Source organism: Ptychodera flava, chromosome 19, assembly GCF_041260155.1.
Source record: "Ptychodera flava strain L36383 chromosome 19, AS_Pfla_20210202, whole genome shotgun sequence".
Classification (NCBI taxonomy): domain Eukaryota; kingdom Metazoa; phylum Hemichordata; class Enteropneusta; family Ptychoderidae; genus Ptychodera; species Ptychodera flava.
In genome coordinates, this window is record NC_091946.1 from 13,147,256 (window position 1) to 13,171,367 (window position 24,112).

Below are 24,112 nucleotides of genomic sequence, written 5' to 3' on the forward strand. Positions count from 1 at the left end.
CATAAGCCAGGGGGTCGACGGTAGAAAATACATGTTGTCCATTATTTCTTTTTGTTTGTGGTTGAATTATCCTACTTAAAATATCAGCAGGGATAGCTAGATTATCTTCTTCATCAAGTGAAAAATGGAATCCAAAGTTACTGTGGGAACAACCCATTTAAATAGTACACAAATAACCAGTCTGAGACTACATGAGATTTGGACAGGCAGAGCTGTATGCAAATTTCAATCAAACCCTTCATGATTATACCCTGCAACTGTATAGTACAAGAAGTGATTGGCAAGATCTGATTGTTTGCGAAAGAATTTCATTGCTTGGCAGAAGTGAGACAAAGCAAATCTGTAAGAGATGAGTGGAAGGAGGAGCCTAAGCCAGATCTGTCAATCTTGTAATGGTTATGCTACAGATATAGCCAATCCTACTCTAGACAGTGTTGGATAAAGAAAGAATTGCCAATCATAAATCTGTTATTTATCATGATTGCAGAAAATGGGAACAAGTTTGTTTTCTATAGCAATCACTGTCTGTGTCATGATTTCTTTGCAACAACTTTTATCTCACCTCTGACTGCTGCAGGGAATGGGTTGGCAAATTTCTCAACGTATTCATGTTCAGCTTCTTCGGCCTGTTGGCCCCTGAAGATAATCTTAACGGCTCCCTTAGCCCCCATCACTGCAACCTCGGCTGTTGGCCAGGCGTAGTTGGTGTCACCACGCAGGTGTTTGGAGCTCATCACATCATACGCTCCACCATACGCCTACACATTCATGGATAAAAGAAATTTTACAAGTAGGTCAGAGCAATTATAGTAGTGATTCAGTGATTCTAATGTGATTCAGGACTGGTCAACTTTGAACCTGGTGCGGGTTGTGGAAGCAGTTGGCATTTCACCACCATTCACTGTTGAGTTCAAAACTTTGCAGCTGCAGAAAATATTATGTCCAAAACTTTCCTTTATGAAAACGAAGTAAACGTAGCACCATACTTCAAGGACAGATATTCAGACTCTAAAATCAGGGCTTGACAATTCCTATCGCCCCGACGCCCGGGACAAGTGAAATTTACGTTCGGGCAAGTCAAAAATAAAATCTGGTCGCCCGCCGGACAAGTTGTTTATACAACTTCTGGCGCAATCAACGCGAACCTAAGTTGCGGTTGTCGCCCGATTTGCGTTGTCGTTCACACAAAATAAATGTCACTGATCACTGACTTTTTTAGATACAATTGTGACGTTCTTCTGCGATTCATTTGCCGACTCACACAATGTTGCAATTTTTCGATGATCGACATGAAATTGTTTCATCGTCCAATTAAAAAGTTGCTTAAAACTTGGCATAAACAGCATTTCTTTGTTGTTTGCTGACTGCTCCACCCCAACAAATTAGGTAAAAAATTGCAAAACCCATGCCATAGTGCTTATTGGCAATCCGATTATCGACCGTGCAGTACTTCAAAATCATTTATGCGGCCTCGCGAGGTAGACGAACATTGTTGGCAGATAGTTTGTGGAGTGATCGCTGTAAATATGAGTATTTTACGGTAATATTTCCACTAATGCAAACAAGGCATTGTGCATTTTCGCGAGCCAGAGCGTAATTTCCGCTCCGCAGACCTACGCAAAAACCAAGCAAAGTTGTTGCCGTAAAGAGGCACGTAGTTTACGACGATGGGCATTGTGTAACTCTGAGAAACGACATTGTGATGATTTACGACGGCGCCACGAGGGCCAGCGTGAGTGGGATCGTCTGAGAATCGACGACTCGATGTGATGATCGATGTTTCTGACAAAAGATCTAAACATAAGCGTTATGATGAGGAAAAACGCCGTAGATGTTATCTCCCGAAATGGAATTTGGAAAGCACAGTGGCCTTGGTTGAAATATGACGGTTCCAAAATGTTCAGTACGTCGTGTCTCAAATACCCCACCATTGCCAAAGCATGGAGGTAGGAAGAGACTACCTCCATGACCAAACCAAGCGAAATGCTTTTCTTGACAGATACGACATGTTTTGCGTTGAATCGATAAGGTCTCACGAGTTTAGTCAACCGCATTTGGACTGTTTGGCGCATCGCAGATGAGATAGTGATGGGGACAATGATTGTGGAAATTTTGTGGGTCCCGCTGAGCCCGATAGTACGGTTTCACTTGCCAACAATCCGATCGCATGCACTCGCAATGCGTGAACCGAATGACGACGACCAGCGATAGAAACTGACCAATCTCTTTACGACGGCATTTATGCTTGCCAAAAACGGGAAGCCAATGTATGATATGTACCTTCAAATTCAATGTTAGCTCTGCGTACAGGTCTGTGAGTTCTCGGCGTTATACGGCCTCTTGTGGTGGAGGCCGTATGACGCCGGAAACACACAGACCGTACGCAGGCCTACTTCAATGTAAACTTTGAAAAAAATCGGCGTTAACATCGGCGAAAATTACCAAGATAAGAAAGCCCTGAAAGCCGCTACGGACTTCGTCGCTAGCATTTTGGTCTTGATTATTACAAATGGAGGACAAGTAAATTTTTGAGAGGACAAGTGAAATTGAAAATCCACTTGTCCGACGGACAAGTGAACTGGAAAAAAAATTGTCAAGCCCTGCTAAAATTTAATAACCTTTGCCAGTATGTTGCTACCCTGGGCTCATTTTGGAAACTGTAGAGTAATTCAAGTTTTGCTGTCTTGCCTTTGTGAAAATCAAAAATGTAATTTTTCCCCAATGAGTAAACACAGGGATGGCAGCCATTTTTAATTTCAATTTTTTTTTCTTTAGTGCCAAAATTTGCATGATGACCCCTGAATTTTATTCTGGATTTTGAAAGAGAATGGAAAGCTTGAACAAAAGTTTAGGTCTTTAAATTTTGAGGTGCATACTAGAATACACTAAGTATGTTTCAGTCAAATTAGACCAGTAGAAAATAAATTGAAATGCCTTCATACCTTTCGGGTAATGACAGTCATCTTGGGAACTGTAGCTTCAGCAAAAGCATAGAGTAACTTGGCACCGTGTCGGATAATGCCACCATACTCCTGGTGGGTTCCTTGGGATGAATAAATTATGTTAAGTTACAACATGGATTGAATTTTGCATTTCATTGCATCCTGTGGTTTCATCTAATCCGCTGTAAATTTTACTTTTTAGTATTGGTAGAATATTTGACCCATTTGCACATATTGCACCTACTACATTCCAGGTTGACTGTAGTTTGTCATGACACAAGATAAGAAATGAGAGACTGCATGGAAGGGTTATAACTGGTGTAATTGGGAAGGTAAGCTACAAGCAGTCATGGAATGGTGGCTACTCACCTGGCAAGAACCCAGGAACATCTACAAAGGTGATGACGGGAATATTGAAGGAATCACAGAAACGGACAAAGCGAGCACCTTTCACGGAAGCATTGATATCCAGACAACCTGCAAGTGATGACATCAGAAATGATCAGAGTTTTGTCAAAGTAGCATCTACCACCAGATGTATGGTAGTCAAGTGTAATACTGGTAAAAAGGTATCATGTTGTTAGGGTCATCTGATTTGCTCAGTGACCTGTACATAACACAAACATCTATGAAAGTAATTATTCATATATTTTAACATGTTAAAATTGCATGCATACTCTCTGAGTTTTGGCAAATATTGTATGCCACTTATAGTAATGCACATCTTAAGATGCATAAGAGTTACTTGGAAATTGTCTTCCAGGATTAGGCAGCGAAATAACGTTTTCTTTTTCAGCGCTAGTAGATAGAAGTGGTTTGTCACACAGTCTGCGCAGCTTCATTTCTTTTAGAATGATCCAAATATTTTTCTGGATAGCTATATGGCTTTGGATAATATGCTTTGAAATCTTTTTTCCCAATTCTCTGTTGGTGATCATGGCATCTTTTTTCTCAATTCTCTGTTGGTGATCATGGCATTCTTCAAAATCACTTAAATCTAAAACATTTTCTTTCGCAGGGCTTTTCTTCTACGAAAAAAATGACATGCTAAACATGTACACAACAGTTCAAGTTTTCAGTTTGCTATGTATGAATATGTTTCAGGGTTTTTTTGGTTGAATTGAATTATAATTTAAATTGATGAATTTTCTTCAGTCAATTTTCAATAACTTTCCACCATGGACATTTTCATGTCTGGCCTTTCCTACCTGATGCAACTTTGGGTTGATTTGCAACGATGCCAACTGTCCTGCCATTCAACCTTGCGAATCCAATGATGATATTTTTAGCATAGTTCGGCATGATCTCAAAGAAATCTCTGTCATCCACAATCTGCAAAATGATGTGATATACAGTAGTGTTTAATGTACGGGATATCACGGCTGACAAAATTCTAGACATCTCAAAGTGTGTTTCTTGAAAAGCAACATGCCTTACATTTTACTCTGACAAATTTTCTTTGATTCTCACATTTACAATAAATAAATGAGAACACTAGCCTTGGGGTAAATAAAATAAAGCGTACATTTGCTTCAACTTACAACTTGGTTTTCTCAAAGCATACAATGGTATGGTATTTTGTGCCTATCTTCACAAACCATACACAAGGCAATTTTGCTCACGTTAAAATAGTCAGATAAGTTTTTCATGTGGACACAACCCCATTGCCCCAACATATACACATAAATACATACCAGCACAGACAGACAGACAGACAGACAGACAGACAGACGGATAAATGTATGGATAAATGCCAAACTTTACAATAAGCTCCTACTGCCATATGGCACACATCAGCTAACAACCATACTTACAGCCAAAATAACTTCTTTCATGTCGTATGGCTTGTTAGATGCATGTGGCACTAGCGTGTCAAGACCTGGCACCATACGGTCCCTGTGTAGACATAATAAATACCGATGAATCATGCAGACAACACTTTATTCAGTCTTGGCTAAGAGTCTATCTGTGTTGAAAACGCTATGGCAAATATCATAGTGGCACAAATTGGTTATGGAAGTAAAAAAGTCTATGAGAAATGGCTGCTTGTAGAGGCACAAGTTAGGATGAATGACAGCTCATACTTACAAGGCTGCTTAAAGCACTGTTAGCTGCATCTTTGTGCATTTTGCTAATAAAAAATTATGACCCAAATTTTGGAGAGATGTTTTTAATTTTTGCCATTAACCTTGGCAATGGATTCAGTCTGTTATTTACAATTATTGTGTACTCACTTGCAGAAGCAATATATGATTTAAAGGTCAAATATTATTTTAGTTGTTGAAATCCAAGTTGCGTGTTTGTCATAAACGTCTGCAAAACATTCTGTGATCACACTTCAGTAGGCATTTTACATACGTTGCTTGTGATTTCAAACCAAAATGCAAAAAGATATACAGCTAAGAGGGCTTTAAACAAATGATAAAACCTGTACCAACTGGATGTCAGTAACCAATACTGCCATAACGCTACAGGTATATTGGCACAATGATCCTAGCAAGGTAACAAATAGCAGAGGGATCATGGCTGTCATCACAGAAAGTGTCTTTTCTGAGACAATACAGCTTTTTTCTTTCTCTTCGATTTAGCTGTGCTAACAGAGCTATACAACACAAGCCATATGAACAATGAAATTCTGACAAAATGACTTACCAAGGATCTTCACACACTCTGATTGGTGACGCATCTTTATTTGACAGCGGTAGAAAATCCATAAACTTTCTGAGCTGCAGCAGGGCATGGACGTCATTGTCAAAGGCGCAATGAGCAACACCTAGAATGATAATGACAAAATTACACTGATAATGAGGCAAGTAAAAGTGCATATAAAGAACCAATGAAAATTAGGATGCACAGTATGTGTATCTTAAACCTTTCACCCCCAGTTCCCTGTATACAGGTCCAACTTACCATAGAAAACAATGGATTTGGGACAAACCACGGTGGTGAAAGGGTTAAAGGCCAGGGCTGGGTATAAATAGTAAGCTGCCCCTGTTGCAGTTAGTTCATGCAAAGCGTGGCCAGGTTGGCGTCACGCTCGATCGCTCCGTAAAAATCATGCCAAAATGGTCACAGGCGAGGAAACTTAGGCGTCCATGCACATGTACCTAACTATGAATGTCTAGTGATTGAATATATAGATAAAATTTTATGATTTGAGCATAAATAAAGCTGATTTTGGTCGATGAATGTATTTCTCTTTGTCTTCAACTTGCGTGGCAAGCGGCCACAACAAAGGTCTGCAAGCTGTCACTCAAAAAAGGACGCGCTACAGGTGTGAATCGGTAAACGTTTGCGATGTCAACATGTTAGGTACGCACAGCCATGTAATTAGATGGGGCGACCGCAGTGCAGAGCCGCATGCACAGGCACTCTTTAGCTTGGTAGTCTGCTAAATAGATCGATTTTCAGCTCGATCTATCGATCCCGTAGTCGATATGCCCACCTATTAAAACATCCATTTAGGTTGCAGTGCCATCATGTCGACTATGGGGTCGATAGTTCGAGCCGAAAAGCGAGCAGACTACCCAGCTCGAGCCCCTGTGACTGCTAGTATGCCACCCAAGCCATAGCGCGTTCTCGCGTAGACGTCGTACACGCCGCTATTTCCGATCGTTTCTTCCATGGAACTAGTCATTTAAAGTTCAGATTCAAGTTCTTTTACATTTTTCTGTCGTGAAAAGTATTATTATTATCGTCTTGCCGTTTTAAAGATTTTTGATGACCTAAACGACATCTTGTGTTGCTCCATTGCCATGGAATCCGATGTCAAGCAAAGACGGTGACTTTTTTAAAGTTGAATAAAATTTCCTTACTGGTTGCGTCAGTCAATTAATAGAAATACTCTAGTAACACACAGACCGTACGCAAGGCTATTTCAATGTAAACTTTTGAGAAAAATCGGTGTCAACATCGGCGAAAATTACCAAAATAAGAAAGCCCTGAAAGCTGCTACGGAATTCGTCGCAAGTATTTTGGTCCTGATTATTACAAATGGAGGACAAGTAAAATTTTTGTGAGGACAAGTGAAATTGAAAATCCACTTGTCTGACGGACGAGTGAACTGGAAAAAAAATTGTCAAGACCTGGTAATAACGTCGTTAGTTGCAGCGGTGTGGTGCCGTACCTTTGTCATTACTGTTGAAGTACACCTGTTATTGCTACAAGCATCGCGGGCTTCACAAACGTTGTTTCCCAGTGTACTGGTCTCGCCGTTATATTCAGTTACGTATAATCTGTTGTTTGCATGTCAACACATTGGCCTGTTTACAACCTCCTGTGCACACTAATCGTGACCGTAATTTACAAAGACATAAACATTCGATCCCGCCCGTGAATGTCAAAGGTGAACGGCATTAACTTGATCCCGGGTATCAAGTCCCTGGCCTTTAAAGGCCAAGCAGCTGTTTCTTTTGATGTTTTTTTTCCAAAATGGGTTTTGTATGTCATCTAATTTCTTGTTCTACTCCTAAAAGCATGTTGAAACCTAAACTATTTAGTCTGTCAGGACAATGTCTACATGTGCAAAATGCACCGTTATTGTTTTCATATAGTTCAGACCAGAATTCACATGGCAACAATACAATGCAGTTTACACATGTACAGACTGAGTTAATGAACTACCTGTAATGTATCTCAACATGCTTTGGGGAATAAGGAACTGTAGTTGACATTACAAACAAAATTTGAGGTGAAAATCATTATCAAAGAGTTACAGCTACTGGGCGTTAAAGAAATCGGTATCTGTACATCCTTGCTGAAATAAGTTATTGAAATACATTAATCAATCTGCATGGTATATTATATGGTCACCTGACCTGTCTAAAAATATATTTCTAAGTTGTTATGGCATTACTAGATGAACACTTGCTGAAAATTTACATTAGATGTAACTCTTAAGTATTTCCATATATTTATATTCTGTTTGCAAAAAAAATTTTGCAACGCTATTGTTTTTGACTGAATTTAAAGAAATTTAAAGGCAAGTCACATGACATGCTCAAGAAATGCCTCATCGGACTGAGTGACAGGGTGGGTGGGGTCTGTAAATCTGGATTCACAGGTGTGTACAGTATGCACATGAATGTTGCAAGTCTGATTGGATCCCCACAATTGTCTGGGTTGTGGCCGAGGTAGATCTTTTCAGTTACACAAAGCCTCTTACCTGATACTGAAGTGTGAGTTTTAGCGCCACCAAGCTGTTCCTGTGTTACATCTTCATTTGTTTCAGACTAAAAAAAATGCAAAGCAAAATAGAATTATGGTACGTCTCGTCTTAGAGTCTGAGTATATTAAAACAATTCTACAGTGACATGTCATGTCACCTGTTACCATCAAATATAATTTCTTTCTAACCTATGGCATTGTGAGTGCAAGAAAGCTTGTATTTGAATTTTTTACATTTTCATGTTTTAATTGTCTTTGTCAGCATCTTCACCTGTCTCCCTCTGACTTGTGACACATCAAAAGATAACCATAGACAGTAGAGGGAAAGACAGATGTGTCTCTGTCGCAAAGATCAAAGGGAAACGCAAATTCCGGTGGTTGACCTCTGTTGCTAACGGTAGTGCTAACAGCGTACCCTCTCGGTTCGTTATCATAATCCAGCGTCATACGCCATCTTTGATTGTAACTCTCTAAGACTGAGCTCCAGTGGTACGGAGTGACAACGTCAATTAAAATTTCGACTTCTTTCCGATTCTGAAGACCCCTTTTAATAGCGATTGAATGCCCAGTGTGGCAATTAATGTGAGAGTGATATTTTGATCGAATGTGATTTTTTTCAATTGTCATATTGAGCATAGAAACTATTCTGTGTTGACCCAGTGGTTGGTAAATGTCTGAAGATCCTTATGTCATACAGCGTGTATAAAATTGAGCACTCAATTTGTGCCAGAGTGCAAAATGTTCATCAAAGTTAACCAGCTTGGTAAAGTTTTATGTGTATGGTGTGTTCTGGTGAAAGTGTCATAAAAAGTTATCATCGCTTGACATATGCATGTAAGAAACTTTGTGGTGCTTAGCGTTTTGTGTAAAACGGCCCTTGAATTATTTATATTTATGCTTTCATCATTGTATACACAAATTTTGGAGACCCAATATTTGCATCAAACTTTGATATATTGATCTAAGCTAGTGTTTTATCCAGAATTATAGTCTTAACAGTCTACTAGACCATACATTTCTGAACAGGGTGAATGAACGAAATATTTGGCGGCTGCATATATCAGCAGTGCGTTGGTAGGCATAAATGTAGATACTACCTATGTTTGAAAAACTTATTCAGATAGCACAAGTCCTGATGCTTCAAAGGTTGGGACTGAATGTCGACGTTCTCAACATATTCTCAGATGAAAAAACAATATAGCTATCGTGTGTGTTACAACTTCCAGAATCTTCAGCTGTTTAACTACAAAATCACGATGGACAAATTCTCCGGTGGCAGTGTTCATTCACAGCGTTCATCTTGCCTTTGTGTTAGTGAACAACATGGCATTGTCATGTCCCAAAATATGCGTTAGATTGTGAGCTTTCTAACGAAGACAAGCCCTAAAAGCTCAAACCTCACTTTAATCTTGTTATTGGCAATGGGATTAAAAGATTACAACGCCCGGTTACTAAAAAAGAATTACAACAGAGACATGTCCATCTTCCTCCCTCAGTTGTCTATGTGATAACTACATGTAAGTATCAGTATCACAAACATCAACATTAATACTGAACAGGTTGACTGCATGGTTTCACAACAAACAATCGTTTGCTCAGACACAAATACCAACACTTAGAGATGTATATTACCTTTACAACATCTGGTCCCGTAATAAATAAATATGAAGTGTTCTGTGGAGGAATCAAAACATGACATCATTATAAAAGTTTTGGCAACTCCGAAAAGAAATAGACATGGGTCACTACTACACTACACATTACAGTAATATTGTTGCCTAACAGTTCAAAACTTGACTGACCTACGATATGATACACTGATAGAGTGGCTTACCTTGACCATGAATGTGAAATCTGTAAGTGCTGGGGAATATACAGCCCCACCTGAGTCAATGAAAAAATAAAAGCAAAGTAAGACAGAATGAGACAAAAAGAGAGTGGAAATGTTTGAAAGATAAAAATGACTTTTGGATCCACAGTGTTTGAAATATGATTAACAAATATAATTATTTTGCACTCTCAGGCCTTCATAGCTGGTAACAGTGACAATATCTGTACTAGAATACTATTCCCTAACCTCAATCCCCTGTTTTGTATGAGGATGATTATCCCCCTGGATATTTACCACCTGGACATGGTTAGTGCGTGGTTTAGGGATTAGGTAAGTATCTGGTGGGTAAGTGTCCAGGGTAACTGTACTAGAGTGTCATACTCCGACTTCAATCCCTTGTTTGGTATGAGGACAGTTACCCCAAGGGTTTAGGGATAGGCTTTCCCTTAGCCTGCATGTAATTGTTCAGGGTTACTGTCCAGGGTGAAAGGGTTACTGTCCAGGGTGAAAGGGTTACTGTCCAGGGTGAAAGGGTTACTGTCCAGGGTGAAAGGGTTATTGCCCAGGAACCTTCAGAATGCTATTCAGTTGTACACCAATGATTTTTTGTAGTTTGTGTCAGTACATGACAAAAGTGTGCACTAATGTCTGTCTTGGTTTGACAATATCAACTGACACTGTCCTCTAAAACATTTTACTAACCTGCACATGGGCCCATGATTAGTGAGATCTGGGGAACAACGCCTGATGCCATGACGTTACGCTGAAAGAATGAAAACACCAACACACTATGGTAACTGATACACACACCATTCAGTCCTGACACAGAGGTAAATGTACAGCAAGCACCAAGTTACAATTATTGACGATATTATTTTCACCTTAAATTCCTTAGCTGTTTGCTGTTCTCTATCATACTGGCTTTTGTCTTTGCTGTCTGACTATCACGAATAAGTATTCTGCACTTTCCCTGAACAGTAATGGTGCATTTGACTCCTTCAGCCAATAATGCTGAGTTTAACATACCTTCTCAGTCTATTCTAACCAATGGCATCAAATGTTACATACCTGAAAGATATCAGCATAACCTGCCAATGATTCCACTCCTTCTTGGATCCTTGCACCGCCGGAATCGTTCAGACCGATGACCGGTGCTCCGACAAGCATGGCTTGGTCCATCACTTTACAGATCTTCCTGGCATGGGCACTGGACAAGCTACCACCAAACACTGTGAAATCCTGGGTGACAGAATCAAAAAACCTTGTTGAAATCAAACTAGCCATGGTATCAGGTCAGGTTTCAGATACCTAGAGAGTAGAGAGTTCACTGAGAAAGATGCTACACTGGTAAATACCACATGTAAACTCTGATTTAATATTACTTATCAAATACTATCTTGTCCATCGAAATGTCCTTAACATGGATTCTGTTCGCTTTTGGTTCCCAGCAAAGAACGCATATGATGACTTGACAAAACCAGTATTGATTACCTGGCTGAAAACATAGGTGAGACGACCACTGATGGTACCGTATCCTGTAACAACTCCATCTCCTGGGATCTAAAATAAAATCAAGCATTTGGTGAGGTATGCGATGTTGTCATTGTTAAGAAATGAATTCTAGTCAAGAAAACATTCCATGGTCACACTAATGACATTGGACGGTACTGCGGTACTGCGGTACACATATACAAACTGTGTTGCCAAATTCAACATAAGGTATTTTAACGTGATTTTAGAGAGGAACAAAAAACTGACCCATGTATTACAAACAGAATAAAAAACCTGAAATATGTCAGAAGTTATTCATCCTATTGGAGCTTTAATGTGCCTTGCATGATTTGATTTGTCTGTGTCATGTCATGGGAGGTAATACAGCATACTCAAGTTTGGCCACTATGACACATAATCCAGACTAATAGAAAGCTGACTACACTATCACCTGAGACGGTAGCTTTAACAACAAATCTCCGCTTGGTCTTACCTTTTTGTCTTCCATGCCAAAATCTGAACAACTGTGTTCTGCAAACATATCATACTCTACAAAGGTATTGGGGTCCAACAGAAGATGGATACGTTCCCGGGCTGTCAGTCTACCCTGGAGATAAAATAGATTACAATACAATAAATACAGTACTAAACATGACTGTTACAGTACAGGTATTTTGAGAAAATGAGAAAAAATCCTACAGAAGCTAGTCTGAAGATTACTAGATGCATGAAACTAAGTAACAGATATTATTACTTTACACATGACGAAATTTTTACTTTTTTGAGTATATTTGAAGCCAAATTCACTACTTTTCTTCTTCTTTTACTTCGACTGATTAGGTGTTTGTCACTCTCAGCGTCACATTTGCATGAATTTGCATATTCAGGGATCTATGATATCATAAGGAAAGGTGCAATGACAATTTTAAGTGTCTCGGAAATTTTGAGTATGTGGGAGCTTTGCAAATAGAAGTTAGGGGTTGTGGAAGATTTATCGTGTGTAGGTACATCTTCCAGTGAAATTTCAGATTCATGGGAACATGCTCTAAATAGCACTAATCGCAAATGACGTCACTGTTCTCTCTCATTAATATGCATAAATAAACATTTGCCCGCATTTTCCGCATAAACGACGAAAAATAAAACCTGCGAGTGTTAGAATGGCTATTTAGCGTCACACTTATTCGTATGAATTGATGACTGAGACTACAAGCTGCAACAACAGCCGCGCATACAACGACAAAATTTGTCCGAAAGTCGCGCGCATGCAGCTATATTTAGTAACAAACCCAAAATCGCGATCAACGCTATTGGTAAATCAATGCAGGCAGAAGCTTCTACCAACGCTTGGAGTGTTTAAGTGCACAGTAAACCATTGAGTTTGCCCATAGACCCTCGAGGATCTGTGGTTTGCCTCACTACATTCCATGTTCCCGTGAAGCTTTTTCCTCAGTGGTCGACAATGAGTACGTTTAAGCCCCTTGTCGAAGAGGGCGCAGCTTCTAGTAATAGCAATACACGGTGCCACACGTAGAGCTAGCTAGGATCGTACACATCAGTGTTCAGATGCGTGACAATATTAGGAAGTGCAAAATCTCATACTTGTAATTCTATATTGAAAATGCTCATCATGAGGTGAAGTCGGGGTCAACGGACGTTCTCTATAGCACGTCTTTAACTCTCGCATAGGTGATGCGATTGCACGGAACGAGTACTCACCCATGCATGCACTATTACACGCCCGAATATTGGAGCCAATTGTAAATTTACGATACAAACACCTCCTAACGGAATGTATGAAACCATAAATTCTAGTACTGGAGCTTGTAGAGGCTGTGCACGTCATCAGTGCAGTCTCACTCTCGGGTCGCGATCGTGTGATACATTACAGAAACCTCGAAAGTACTACACACAACCACAGACGGAGGACAGACACTTACTTTCTTGTGTTGAGTGTCGATCCTTTTCTGTCCACCACCAAGCAGGGCCTCTTTTCGCTTCTCATTGATCTTGGAGCGCACACTAGCCATGATTGCAGCACTACAGTATCGTGCATCCTTGATCATGATCGCACTGACGGGCTTTTGCCAAAGCAATCTGCCCAGCACCGACTGTCTCATGATGGCCGCCATTTTGAATCAGTGAGGTCGTGACGTCATACTACTAGGTGGCTCATATACAGTCGGAAGACACTATTTACAATCCAGTAGAACAGGTAATTTACATATTCGGGGTTTGATGGATGACGTTGTACAGTGGGCGGACCCTACATGCAAATATCATGCAAATAAACAGATTTTCGCGGGCAAATTTAAATCCCCGGCGGAATCTAAGGTATACCGCCACTTGAATTCTGACTCTCGAATAAAGCACATCGTAAACCATTATACATCGCAATGACTTCTTGGATGAATTTTTTCACTGAAGCCACCAGCGACCACATCGGATTCGTGAAGACCACAGGCGTACGGAATGTTTCCTAGATCGTCGTCGGAGGGAAGTGACGGACACTGCATGCACTGTGAGGCCGAAGGCCGAACCTCGGACTGTATAACAATACAAGGTATGACGCGGAAAAATCGACCGGTGGCCCGAAACAAACGATATAAAGCATCTACCTCAAAAAATTACATCGTCCGGTCGGAAATACCTTCAAACTTTCAAATCTTTACTCTGGTTACAGAATTCTTTCAAATCTGCCAGTTATGGGCGATAATTGACTGTCCGGCGAATACTCGCACTTGCATTGCCACTCCGCCATTTTGAATAGCTGTTTTACTCCGAAAGCCTTTGGGAGTGGACGAGTGACCCCGTGACCCCATAACAGCTAAATTCAACCGTTAACCGTTAGGTAAATTTCATACTGTCAGTGAATACAACTTCAGCTATCAGGCAACAAGGCAATCAACGCAAACCATGGGAAAGTTTATGCTTGTGAATCCCGCCATCTGACATTTGTAAACAAAACTCTTCACGGGGTCACTCGTCCACTCGCAAAGGCTTTTGGAGGTAAACAGCTATTCAAAATGGCGAGTGGCAATGCAAGTGCGAGTATTCGCCGGACAGTCAATTATCGCCCATAACTGGCAGATTTGAAAGAATTCTGTAACCAGAGTAAAGATTTGAAAGTTTGAAGGTATTTCCGACCGGACGATGTAATTTTTTGAGGTAGATGCTTTATATCGTTTGTTTCGGGCCACCGGTCGATTTTTCCGCGTCATACCTTGTATTGTTATACAGTACCGAGGTTCGGCCTTCGGCCTCACAGTGCATGCAGTGTCCGTCACTTCCCATCCGACGACGATCTAGGAAACATTCCGTACGCCTGTGGTGAAGACCGTTGAAGATGCCATGACTCTGCTTCGTGCGTTTGAAGTGGAAACTAACACCAAATTTGCAGTTTCTAAACGTACCAAGAACTTTGGCGTATCTTCTCAGAGAGACTTTACAGGTATGCTGTATATAGTATTGTGTAGAACATGTAGAACCACAGTACAATTTTGACCTGTTAGTTTTATCTCTCTTAGGCTTTTAATGTTCGATTTTTTTGACAGAAAAAGTACCTTATTTTATCTGTCACGGAAACATATTGTATATTCAGTTGTTAATTTTTTTTTTAATTTTTTTTAGTCAATTTTTTAATTTTTTAGAATTTTTTTGGGTCATGCATGACAGCACCATAGTTGACTCTAAAATACCCTATTTTGACAGAATATACTGTCATTTATTTAACAATAAATTTAATATAATTTTCATTTTTTTATTTTATAGATCTATATGTTTAAGTCCATTATTTTCCATATATATTTTTGTAAGTATATCCTTTTATCATTTATTCTTATCTACAACAATGTATTTCATAATGTGATTGTATTTGAAATATAGTCTTGTAAGTTGTAGTTATCTCCTTATGCAGTTATAAATTATCGTTTTTCAAATAAAATTACTGTTTTTTTATTTCTTTATGTTCAAATGTAGTTTTCATCTGCCAGTTAGTTCAATGATGAATAGAATTTCATTTATACATTAAAACTATATAAAAAAAAGACTCCTTGGTAGATATTATAACTGAAAGTTGTAAATTCTATTTCCCAAATTGAAAATATGTCCAAAATCATGAAGTGAATACTCGTTTCAATTGCAACCAGGACCCCCTTCCCTTAAACATGTTATCAGTAGGTTCATTTGTAGAGCTTGGAAGATAAGATTTTACATTTTTGTTACCTCTTCAAGGAAACCTAAAAATTAAATACAAATTTTAGTACAAATATTGAGAAGTTGATATTATAAAATGAGGTGTATTTTGACCTTAGACATGAAAAGGTGGTCAGGCAACGTTTGGTGTTAGTAATATACTTATGAATGAAGAAAATGAATGTTCACAAGCTCATTCAGTTTTGTAATGATAGATTCACCAAATCTTACTAGAGTAATTCCTTTTATGAATATGTTTGAAGGTACGCCACATAGGGTTCGATGGAATTTACCTGAATGTTCCAAAGATACCAATTCTATTGAATTTGATGGAGTTCCATTCATTGTTGTTGGAAAGCTGGTATTGGAGTGTCACCAAGGCAAGGAAAAAACAAGAAAAGCTAAACAAGCACAACAGGTACGTAAATTATGGGTCAAACTCACTGTGTTTGACAATGATATTAACTTTAAACAGGGCTCGAAATTAACTTTTTCCCATGGTAGTCCACTTGGGCTACCATTTTCTGAAGTTGGTAGCCCAGTGACAATGGCTGGTAGCCCATGCCTGTTTTAGTTCAGGGATATCTTTTCTCTTTAACCAGACAAGATAAGGCTCTTTTTCAAGATTCTGTCCATGAAGTGAATTTTCTAGTTATTTAAAGTGAATATTGAACACCTTTAATACCCAAGGAAACAGGTTGGTTGGTGATAATTTGACAACCTGTTTCACTCCCAGAGTTGTATGCAAATTTCGATAGTCATCATAACAACAACACAACCTTCAGCACTGAGACTTACTGTAGCAAGGATAAAACAGACCATAGTCCAATATTTCTGTGTAATATATCAACTACAGTTTTTTTGCTGTTTCCCTACAGCATGCTCAATCAAACAAACAATATTCACTTTGTCCACAAAGTCTGTATATATAAATATGTATTAGGTGATAATTTAATTAGAGTCCGGACTGACAGTCAGTTGTCGGTGATACAAATGTATTGTACATATACACAGGCTGTGTTAGCAAAAAGAATACTGGACAGTTCAACATGCTGTAGGGAGTAGAACAAGAACACAGTTGTATTAACTGAACAAAAATATTGTCAAAATTATTGAAGTTAATACAGCTACCCCCTGCAGACAGTGTCACTATCAGGTACCGCCCTACCACTGCAGTGTCACTGTCATACCTGAGCAGTGACAGAGAGCTCTGACTCTGATGTATATGGTAGTTGAAGAAGAGTTTGGGTTAAATGACGATCCTGACAGTGAAACGTACTTGAGCACAAGATCAGGCCAGAGAGCAACACATGGAAGACTAGGAGACTTAAAAAGTTATTGGGGATTTTGGAAATCTGGCATGCGCGAATAATCGAATATAAAAGAAAAAAAGATAGGGTTACCATGTTCAATTTTCTAAATTTTCATAGTCACGTCATAAAATAATACAAAAGCAATATTTTGAACCATAGACTAAATGAAAAAATATGTGACTGAATGGAATAGATATTTTTAACCAAATTTGTCATTGTTACAACCAAAATTTCAGAGATGAAATACATTTATTTGATTGAGTAATTTTAACCTTCCAGTATTGTCAATTTTGAGTAGCATCTAATTCACATGTTTTTGAAATAAATGTTTGGTAGGTCAATGTGCTCAGATTTTTTTTACAATATGACAATTAGCCAGAATTCACGATTTGCCCACTCATCGTGTGCTCTTTGGCAGGAGCATTTGAGTTTGATTATTTAGTGAGTTTGATTATTTCAAGTTGGCTTGGACTGATAAATCCAAAAAGCTCATTGATACGCTTGAAAATGCATCAATTTAAGAACTTGCCTTAGCTATATGACGTTACAAACTGCTAATAAGATGTAGTGTTGAACATCTGCGAGGGGAACAGGGGCATGACACGTTTATTTTTTCCGCGCGCACATCTTTTACTGATATATGGGCTTGTGATAGTTGGGTTGTGTACTTGAAAAATATTGATCATATAGAGGGGGAATTTGAAATGTTTTTCGGGTATTGAAGGGGGATCTGAAGAAAATAAGTATTCAATCGCGATTCCTCCAGCCCCCCTCCCCAAAGGGAGGGGGGACCTGAGCAGTGACAGAGATAGCTCTGACTCAGATGTATATGGTAGTTGAAGAAGAGTTTGCCTTCGCTTGTCCCAAAGTGAAGGACTGGACATGGAATGCCAAGTACTGACTGAATTTCAGGTCTCAGGCTTTGGTAGTCCGTGTGGCCTACAAATGCATGTATTTTGGTAGCCCCATACAAAAGTTGGTAGTCCGACCTGTGGACGCGGGACAAGTGCTAATTTCGAGCCCTGTTCAATGGTTGCTGTAATGACAATAGGAAAGAATTAGAATAAGAACTGCAAGTTAGAGACACTTTTCACAAAATTCGAAGACTATTCACATGTGTTGTGCCATTCTTTATTTCACATTCTTTAAACATATGGCCTTCTACAATAAGCAACTATATTGGAGTGTACACATTTCCTTTTCCTCATTAGCAAAATACTGGTCGTTGTCAACGCCCTGCTCTCATACATGTTCATTTAATTCTTGTATACATCTTCCTGCAATGTTATATTCATATGTTGACACAAAAAAAGACTTATTCAAAACACAAATATGACTAGGTTTAAATGGTATCTTCTCATATTGTTTTTATTCCTTACATTAATGAACATGTCCCTGAAGATTTTACAATAATAGAAATTGATAATGCAAAGATACTCATTGACAGTTACATAGAAACATGTGCCTATTTTAATGAAATCACATGAAAATGTGAAATATTGCCATATTATAGAGATCACAAAGAATTTGGAACACTAACTTGGACATTAAATTGTAATAAATGTATTTGACTGAATCGCACAATTTAAACATTGCCTTTCTTTCATTTTGGAACAGTATATTTTTTGTTCAAAGTTGAAGTACACACTGTGATGGTAGTCTACATTTCAAACCAGTAACTAGCTAGGTTCCTTATGTGTATATTTTTATGTGGTAACTTAGTATTTCAAAGTTTAACATCAATTGATATTTTATGACCTCCTACAAAACTATGACTTTGATGTTTAATTTGGTTTTGTAGACTTCTCAAAACCATGACACATATAGACAAAAGTATGATGTCATTTATTCTTTTTCTCAGCTCAATGATGATCATGGTAGTTATAAGAAGAAGAGATTCCTTGTCCAACCCAGCAAGAAGATTGGTTGCCCAGCACAAGTTATTATGCGGGAAGTGATTCGATTTGATCAGTTCAAGGTAAAGAATCTTTTTGAATGTCACACACTTTGTACCCTTATACAGTAAAGTTACCAAAACTTGTGAAAAGGAATTCATTTTCATTCCCATACGCATGTATCTTCTAAAGCTGGAGTCCAATTGTGCAGATATGGTGACTGATATAGTACTTAACATTTTATTTATGGTATACAAATGAGTATTATTTTTAGATGTATAATTAACCATAGTGTATGTATGCATTCACAAATAACTAAGTTGTGAACTTTAAGGTGAGTTTTAACTAATTTCAGCACTCTGACAATGTTAAATACTTGTGGAGATTATAATGGATGGGGGAGGCCAGATGAATTCAGGGGGGATGTAGGGGGGTGGGGTGGTAGTAGGTGTTATTTTAAAAGTTTGCAATGGGTCGAGTGGTGAGATTAAGATTTTGGTTTATTGCTTTCATACATTTTCAGATTCCATATTTTTGCAGATAATTCTCAAAAGAAACGAGAGAATGAGGCTCATACTCTGAGGCTGGTATCTTTGGGAATTTTGTCATTTTTTGTGTAAAAAGCCTTCAGTATTTTCTTCACATCTTTTTGATATTTTAGCTGTTTTATTTATCATTGAAAAGTCACCTCTGATAAAGATTGTTAAACTGCCACTGCTTATAAAGTATCTTGGTATTTCCGTACAGCATGCTGGAACACACATTATACACAAAGCCCTTCCTCCTCCGTGTATTTGTGAACAGATTTGAAAGTAACTTTATTCAATGAGACAAATGAAGATATGAAATGATAGTGACAAGAATGAAAACTTGAGCTGTGCAACAGTGTACATATTTTATAAACTTTGTATTGAAACCCAATGCTGAAATGGTCAAGGAATGTGATTGACACTGTGATTGTCTTGATGCTCATTCGTCATGGTTCTTCATAATGAGTTTAAAAGTGTCAGACTGATTCTGGAATGTTTGCAGTAAATTGTCCTGTGTGATTTATTTCAACTACACACACTTAAGTTAATATGGATACAGCCCACATTACTACATTGTCTGTCATTTCAAAATTAAATTTACGACAATAAAAAGTGTACAATCTATTGATATCGATATGAACTGTGTTTATTTCAAAAATACCAAGTCTCACACTTGTTATTTATGACCGGACATGAACTAGGGGTAAATTTGGATTTTCTTTTAAGGGCAAGGTCAATCTTGTGAGTTTGTAGTCTTGAAAGAAAGACAACTTCAATACATAAATGTGAGACCATAAAATTTTATTAATAATGTAACTATTGTAATTAAATTAAATAATAATATCATCAGATCTAAAATATCATGTATGCAATTTTGTTGTCACATGCATAAATGAGTCAGAAATAAACTCCCTAATATAACCACACAAAAGTAATTGGCTTTGTCATTTCATGGCAACTTACAAACTCATATAGACACTGGCTTTTCTAACCTGAAAGATAATTTTAAATTGTCATTTACATATGACATTATGGAAATGGTTCACATGTTTGCATCTATTCATGTGACTAAATGATTGACAGCCGCACAGTAAGTGAGGCTACCCACAATGCTCCATGATCTGTACACACGGAGATCACTCACTGAACTGAAGCAAATTTCTTCTGTACACAGAACAACTCGGTCCATATTTCAAAATTCTGGCAACATAGTTCTGATAATCATAATTTTCTGATTTCTCACTGTGAATAATGAGAAGATCAACCCCTTTTCCGCGGAGGAGATAGCAATTTTGTAATTTGTCGACATAGATTTTTGACAGCCACATATTTGACAGCCATACACAATATTTTCAAGGAAACCTAGGGAATAAGTTGCATCTGTGTTTGCAGAAAAAAGGGTATTGATTTTTTTAATGATCGTAACAAAGGAAATTTGCATGTCTGACAGGTGGTATGATGAGACCATCTTAGTTGCTGATAACTTTATCTTGACAAGTGTGCAATTTTTAGCACCTCCAACCGTCGACTTCTCATTCAATTTACTCTTGAATTTTAAACATAATCAATAATTTTGGAACATAGTTTTAACAAATAATCCTGAACTTAAATTGTAAGTAAGAATTGTTAAGAAACTGATAAAATTGAAAAAGCCTTAGCAAAAAATGTCTGAGTGAACAAATCAAGGGGAATTGTGGGTAGCATCACTTACTGTGAGCTGTTTTACATTGTAGAAAAAAATTCCCCAAGGACCCTAATAGCTGTGTCTGAAGAAATTTTTCATGAAAAATTTCTTAATTTCAAAAACCTATTGACTAATTTGTATGTAACTCTGTTTTGGTGTTTATGAAAAATATATCTTCATGATATAGGGGCCATCATTATTTACGGCCTGGGGGGGGAGGGGGTTGGTCTGACGAATTTCATATGAAACGCTGTAATTTTGAGTAACCCCCCTTGCCAACCCTGATGAAATTGAGTAACCTCCCTCTGTAACACACAAATTTTGACTGACCCCCCAAACTTACAAAACTTAAATATCAAGACATATATTTGTAAAATTTACCAAAAAAAAATAGCAACAGTAAAGACCGTTCATATCCTGCTTTACCCAGCTGCTAGATTATCATTGGGTATCTCATGACGGTTGAAAAAGATGAAACCGATAAATGAAATTCAAAGTCACAATAAAATGTAGATATAAAAGCTCACGCTATAACTCAGTATCCAGCCATATAGTATTGTTTAATTAGTATGGGTATCATTACAAGGTTTTCAGTAACTTAAAGATTTTTGACAAGAAAAATTGAAAATACTGAGGATGGCTGAGGAGGAAAGAGTACAAGAGGTTGTACTCTGTCTCAAGTTGGTCACTGTAAAGATTACGCTTACATTTTAAATTTGTGATTTGTCTTTTAACGTGGGTTTGGACATTTCAGTATTATTTCTCTTTATCAGTTGACCTAATTTTTTGTATTCCCTTCATTGACTTTAATGATGAGTCCCTCAAAAGGGAGAAGTCAGAATCGTGAGTCAAGTGTTGTATTGACTCCATTTGTGTGTGATCCGGCGTTTGTGCTGCCAAAACTTACCCATCCCTGATCGGAGTTCTGGATGCTTAGCATTTCTGTGTTGGGACGTGTTTCAAGCCCACGCTTGTGCTCTTTTTCTCAATGTTAGAAATATTTGTTGTGAAAGGCTATTTTAGGAAATGAAAACGTTTATGTGTAGTGCTTAACCTTTTACTGATTTCATGTTTTTCAACACTGAGATCAGTTGCCCCAACTTTCGGTTTTGATAGTCATCTTCATTTGAAGAATTAAAAAAGAATAAAAGAATTAAAAGGCATAAAAAAACAGTTTGATGTTAGGATTTTGAAGTGGTGTCTTTATTTATTTTTCAATCCCATCATATTCTTGGCCCCTAGACTGAGCGCAGGTATATATCTCCACTATATTTGGATTTGACCTGATGATCGGACCAGTTGATTTCCTTCAGGGCCAGTGATTTTTTAAAGTTACTGGCCCGCTGGGCCAGTAGAGATTTTGCATGAGTTTCGCACACTGCATGACAAAGACGTTACGGATACTGATCGAACGTAATTACGTGTAACTAAATCTCTCGAGTGTAGCACCCCCTGAAACGGATGACGTATCCCTTAAAAGTAACAACCAATCAGAACATTTCGTGATAGGTCAATGTGGGTCATGTATGATAACAGCGTTTCCTAGCTGACACTGCTCCGAAAACACAGCTTTTTCATGGACTTAACAGAGAGATTTTGGATATTGGTGTGATTTTTCATGAAGTTGATGAACTGGAGCATCGATCGACCCCAATAAGCAAGTTGTATTTGAGATAAAAGAGGGCGAAACCGTCTGTTGAAATTTACTCGGGCTCCGTGCATGGCTGCCGCTGTTACACACCTTTTGATTTTTATTGTATCAGTGGCGGCTAGCGGTTCGCCTGCATTGACTCTAGAGCCTGTGGCAATATCACCTTTAAACTTATGCCAAGCAATTCTTTGATTTCAAATGAGAAATTCGCACGATATGAACGGTTTTTATACACTCAGGCGCCAGCGATTTGTGAGTATCCGTGACCTGATCCCGGAAGTTGTGTATGGCAGCCCGCTCATATGCACGATGAGCGATGGAAACAATATTTGCATGTGAGATCCGCCCACTGAATGACGTCACCTGTCAAACCACAAATATGTAAATTACCTGGTTCTACTGGATGTAAATAGTGTCTTCCATACGAAAGCCGCTGAGGGCCATCGTACTTCCTACTTCAATATTTCAACGCGACTTCTCACTTCAAAATTTCATTTCTATATTTAGAAATTCCTACACATTTCTCACTTCAAAATTTCGTGCGACTTCTCACTTCAAAATTTCATTTCTAAATTTAGAAACTCCTACACATTTCTCACTTCAAAATTCGTGTAATGGGGACTTCTCACTTCAAAGTTTTGCTTCTAAAATTAGACACTTCGACAAACTTCTCACTTCATAATGCTGACGACCCACAATTCCTGTAACAAGATGGTGGCAGTCAGGACACATGGTCGAGACGGCTGAGATCGTGTATGTTTCGCGATTTAGCAGGTAAGATTTCCATTTATTTTATCATAAGTCAGTTGATGCGTGCAATAATGCAGCTGCCGCGAACCTAATACCGAGGTACGATTGAAAACGTTTGAACACACGACCGATGAAATAAGATGATCAACGAACTGATCAAGGATGGTGATTCCTCCATAATTAATACATTCCCCACTATTTATGAGCGAATGTGTGGATAGGCAATATTGACACTCACAGAAATCTCTCATACATCAATTGCGTAAAATACTTCTTCGATTTCTGCAGATTTCCTCAACAGAGGTCGACAGGCATTTACTCGAACGAGCTCTTTATTGTTAGAAATTGTAGTGCTGTAACTTAGGCCTTCTGTTTGAAGACTATTTACAACCGAGATATTTTACCTGTAAAAGGTAACATAAAAGCATAAAAAACATCACAAATGAGTTTTAGTTTAGGTATTTTGTAATAAATGACACTGAAACGTTCATACATCTAACAACAAAATCAAGTTTCTGAATTTATAGGCTCTGGTACGTTTTCTCACTTCAACTTTGTAGATTTAGGCTTTGGCACGTATTTCTCGCCTACACTACAGTATTATTTTTTTCTCACGTCAAAGTTTTGCGAGGACTTCTAATTCCAAAAAATGTCCGACTTCTCAC

At 38.3% G+C, this 24,112-nt stretch overlaps 2 protein-coding genes and 1 long non-coding RNA gene across 3 annotated transcripts in view; 2 read left to right on the forward strand and 1 right to left on the reverse strand.

The window, feature by feature from the left end:
• Positions 1–3,330, forward strand: part of LOC139118626 (uncharacterized) — a 15,399-nt gene extending 12,069 nt beyond the window's left edge. The window contains exon 3 of the long non-coding RNA XR_011548765.1: positions 3,197–3,330. This is a non-coding gene — a long non-coding RNA (uncharacterized lncRNA). The remainder of the gene's footprint in view (positions 1–3,196) is intronic.
• Positions 1–13,585, reverse strand: part of LOC139118621 (propionyl-CoA carboxylase beta chain, mitochondrial-like) — a 16,537-nt gene extending 2,952 nt beyond the window's left edge. Inside the window, exons 1-14 of the mRNA XM_070682035.1 lie at positions 13,371–13,585; positions 11,924–12,037; positions 11,431–11,499; positions 11,008–11,178; positions 10,642–10,702; positions 9,943–9,992; positions 9,741–9,782; positions 8,107–8,173; positions 5,595–5,715; positions 4,757–4,838; positions 4,151–4,274; positions 3,312–3,419; positions 2,943–3,043; positions 563–758 (exon numbers count right to left, since the gene is read on the reverse strand). Of these exons, the coding sequence (XP_070538136.1) occupies positions 563–758; positions 2,943–3,043; positions 3,312–3,419; positions 4,151–4,274; positions 4,757–4,838; positions 5,595–5,715; positions 8,107–8,173; positions 9,741–9,782; positions 9,943–9,992; positions 10,642–10,702; positions 11,008–11,178; positions 11,431–11,499; positions 11,924–12,037; positions 13,371–13,562 (1,498 nt within the window). The 5' untranslated portion in view covers positions 13,563–13,585. The remainder of the gene's footprint in view (positions 1–562; positions 759–2,942; positions 3,044–3,311; positions 3,420–4,150; positions 4,275–4,756; positions 4,839–5,594; positions 5,716–8,106; positions 8,174–9,740; positions 9,783–9,942; positions 9,993–10,641; positions 10,703–11,007; positions 11,179–11,430; positions 11,500–11,923; positions 12,038–13,370) is intronic.
• A 1,171-nt stretch (positions 13,586–14,756) lies between these two features.
• The window catches only part of LOC139118622 (uncharacterized symporter sll1374-like), a 44,543-nt gene continuing 35,187 nt past the window's right edge, over positions 14,757–24,112 (forward strand). The window contains exons 1-4 of the mRNA XM_070682036.1: positions 14,757–14,881; positions 15,202–15,241; positions 15,888–16,042; positions 18,799–18,915. Of these exons, the coding sequence (XP_070538137.1) occupies positions 15,208–15,241; positions 15,888–16,042; positions 18,799–18,915 (306 nt within the window). The 5' untranslated portion in view covers positions 14,757–14,881; positions 15,202–15,207. The remainder of the gene's footprint in view (positions 14,882–15,201; positions 15,242–15,887; positions 16,043–18,798; positions 18,916–24,112) is intronic.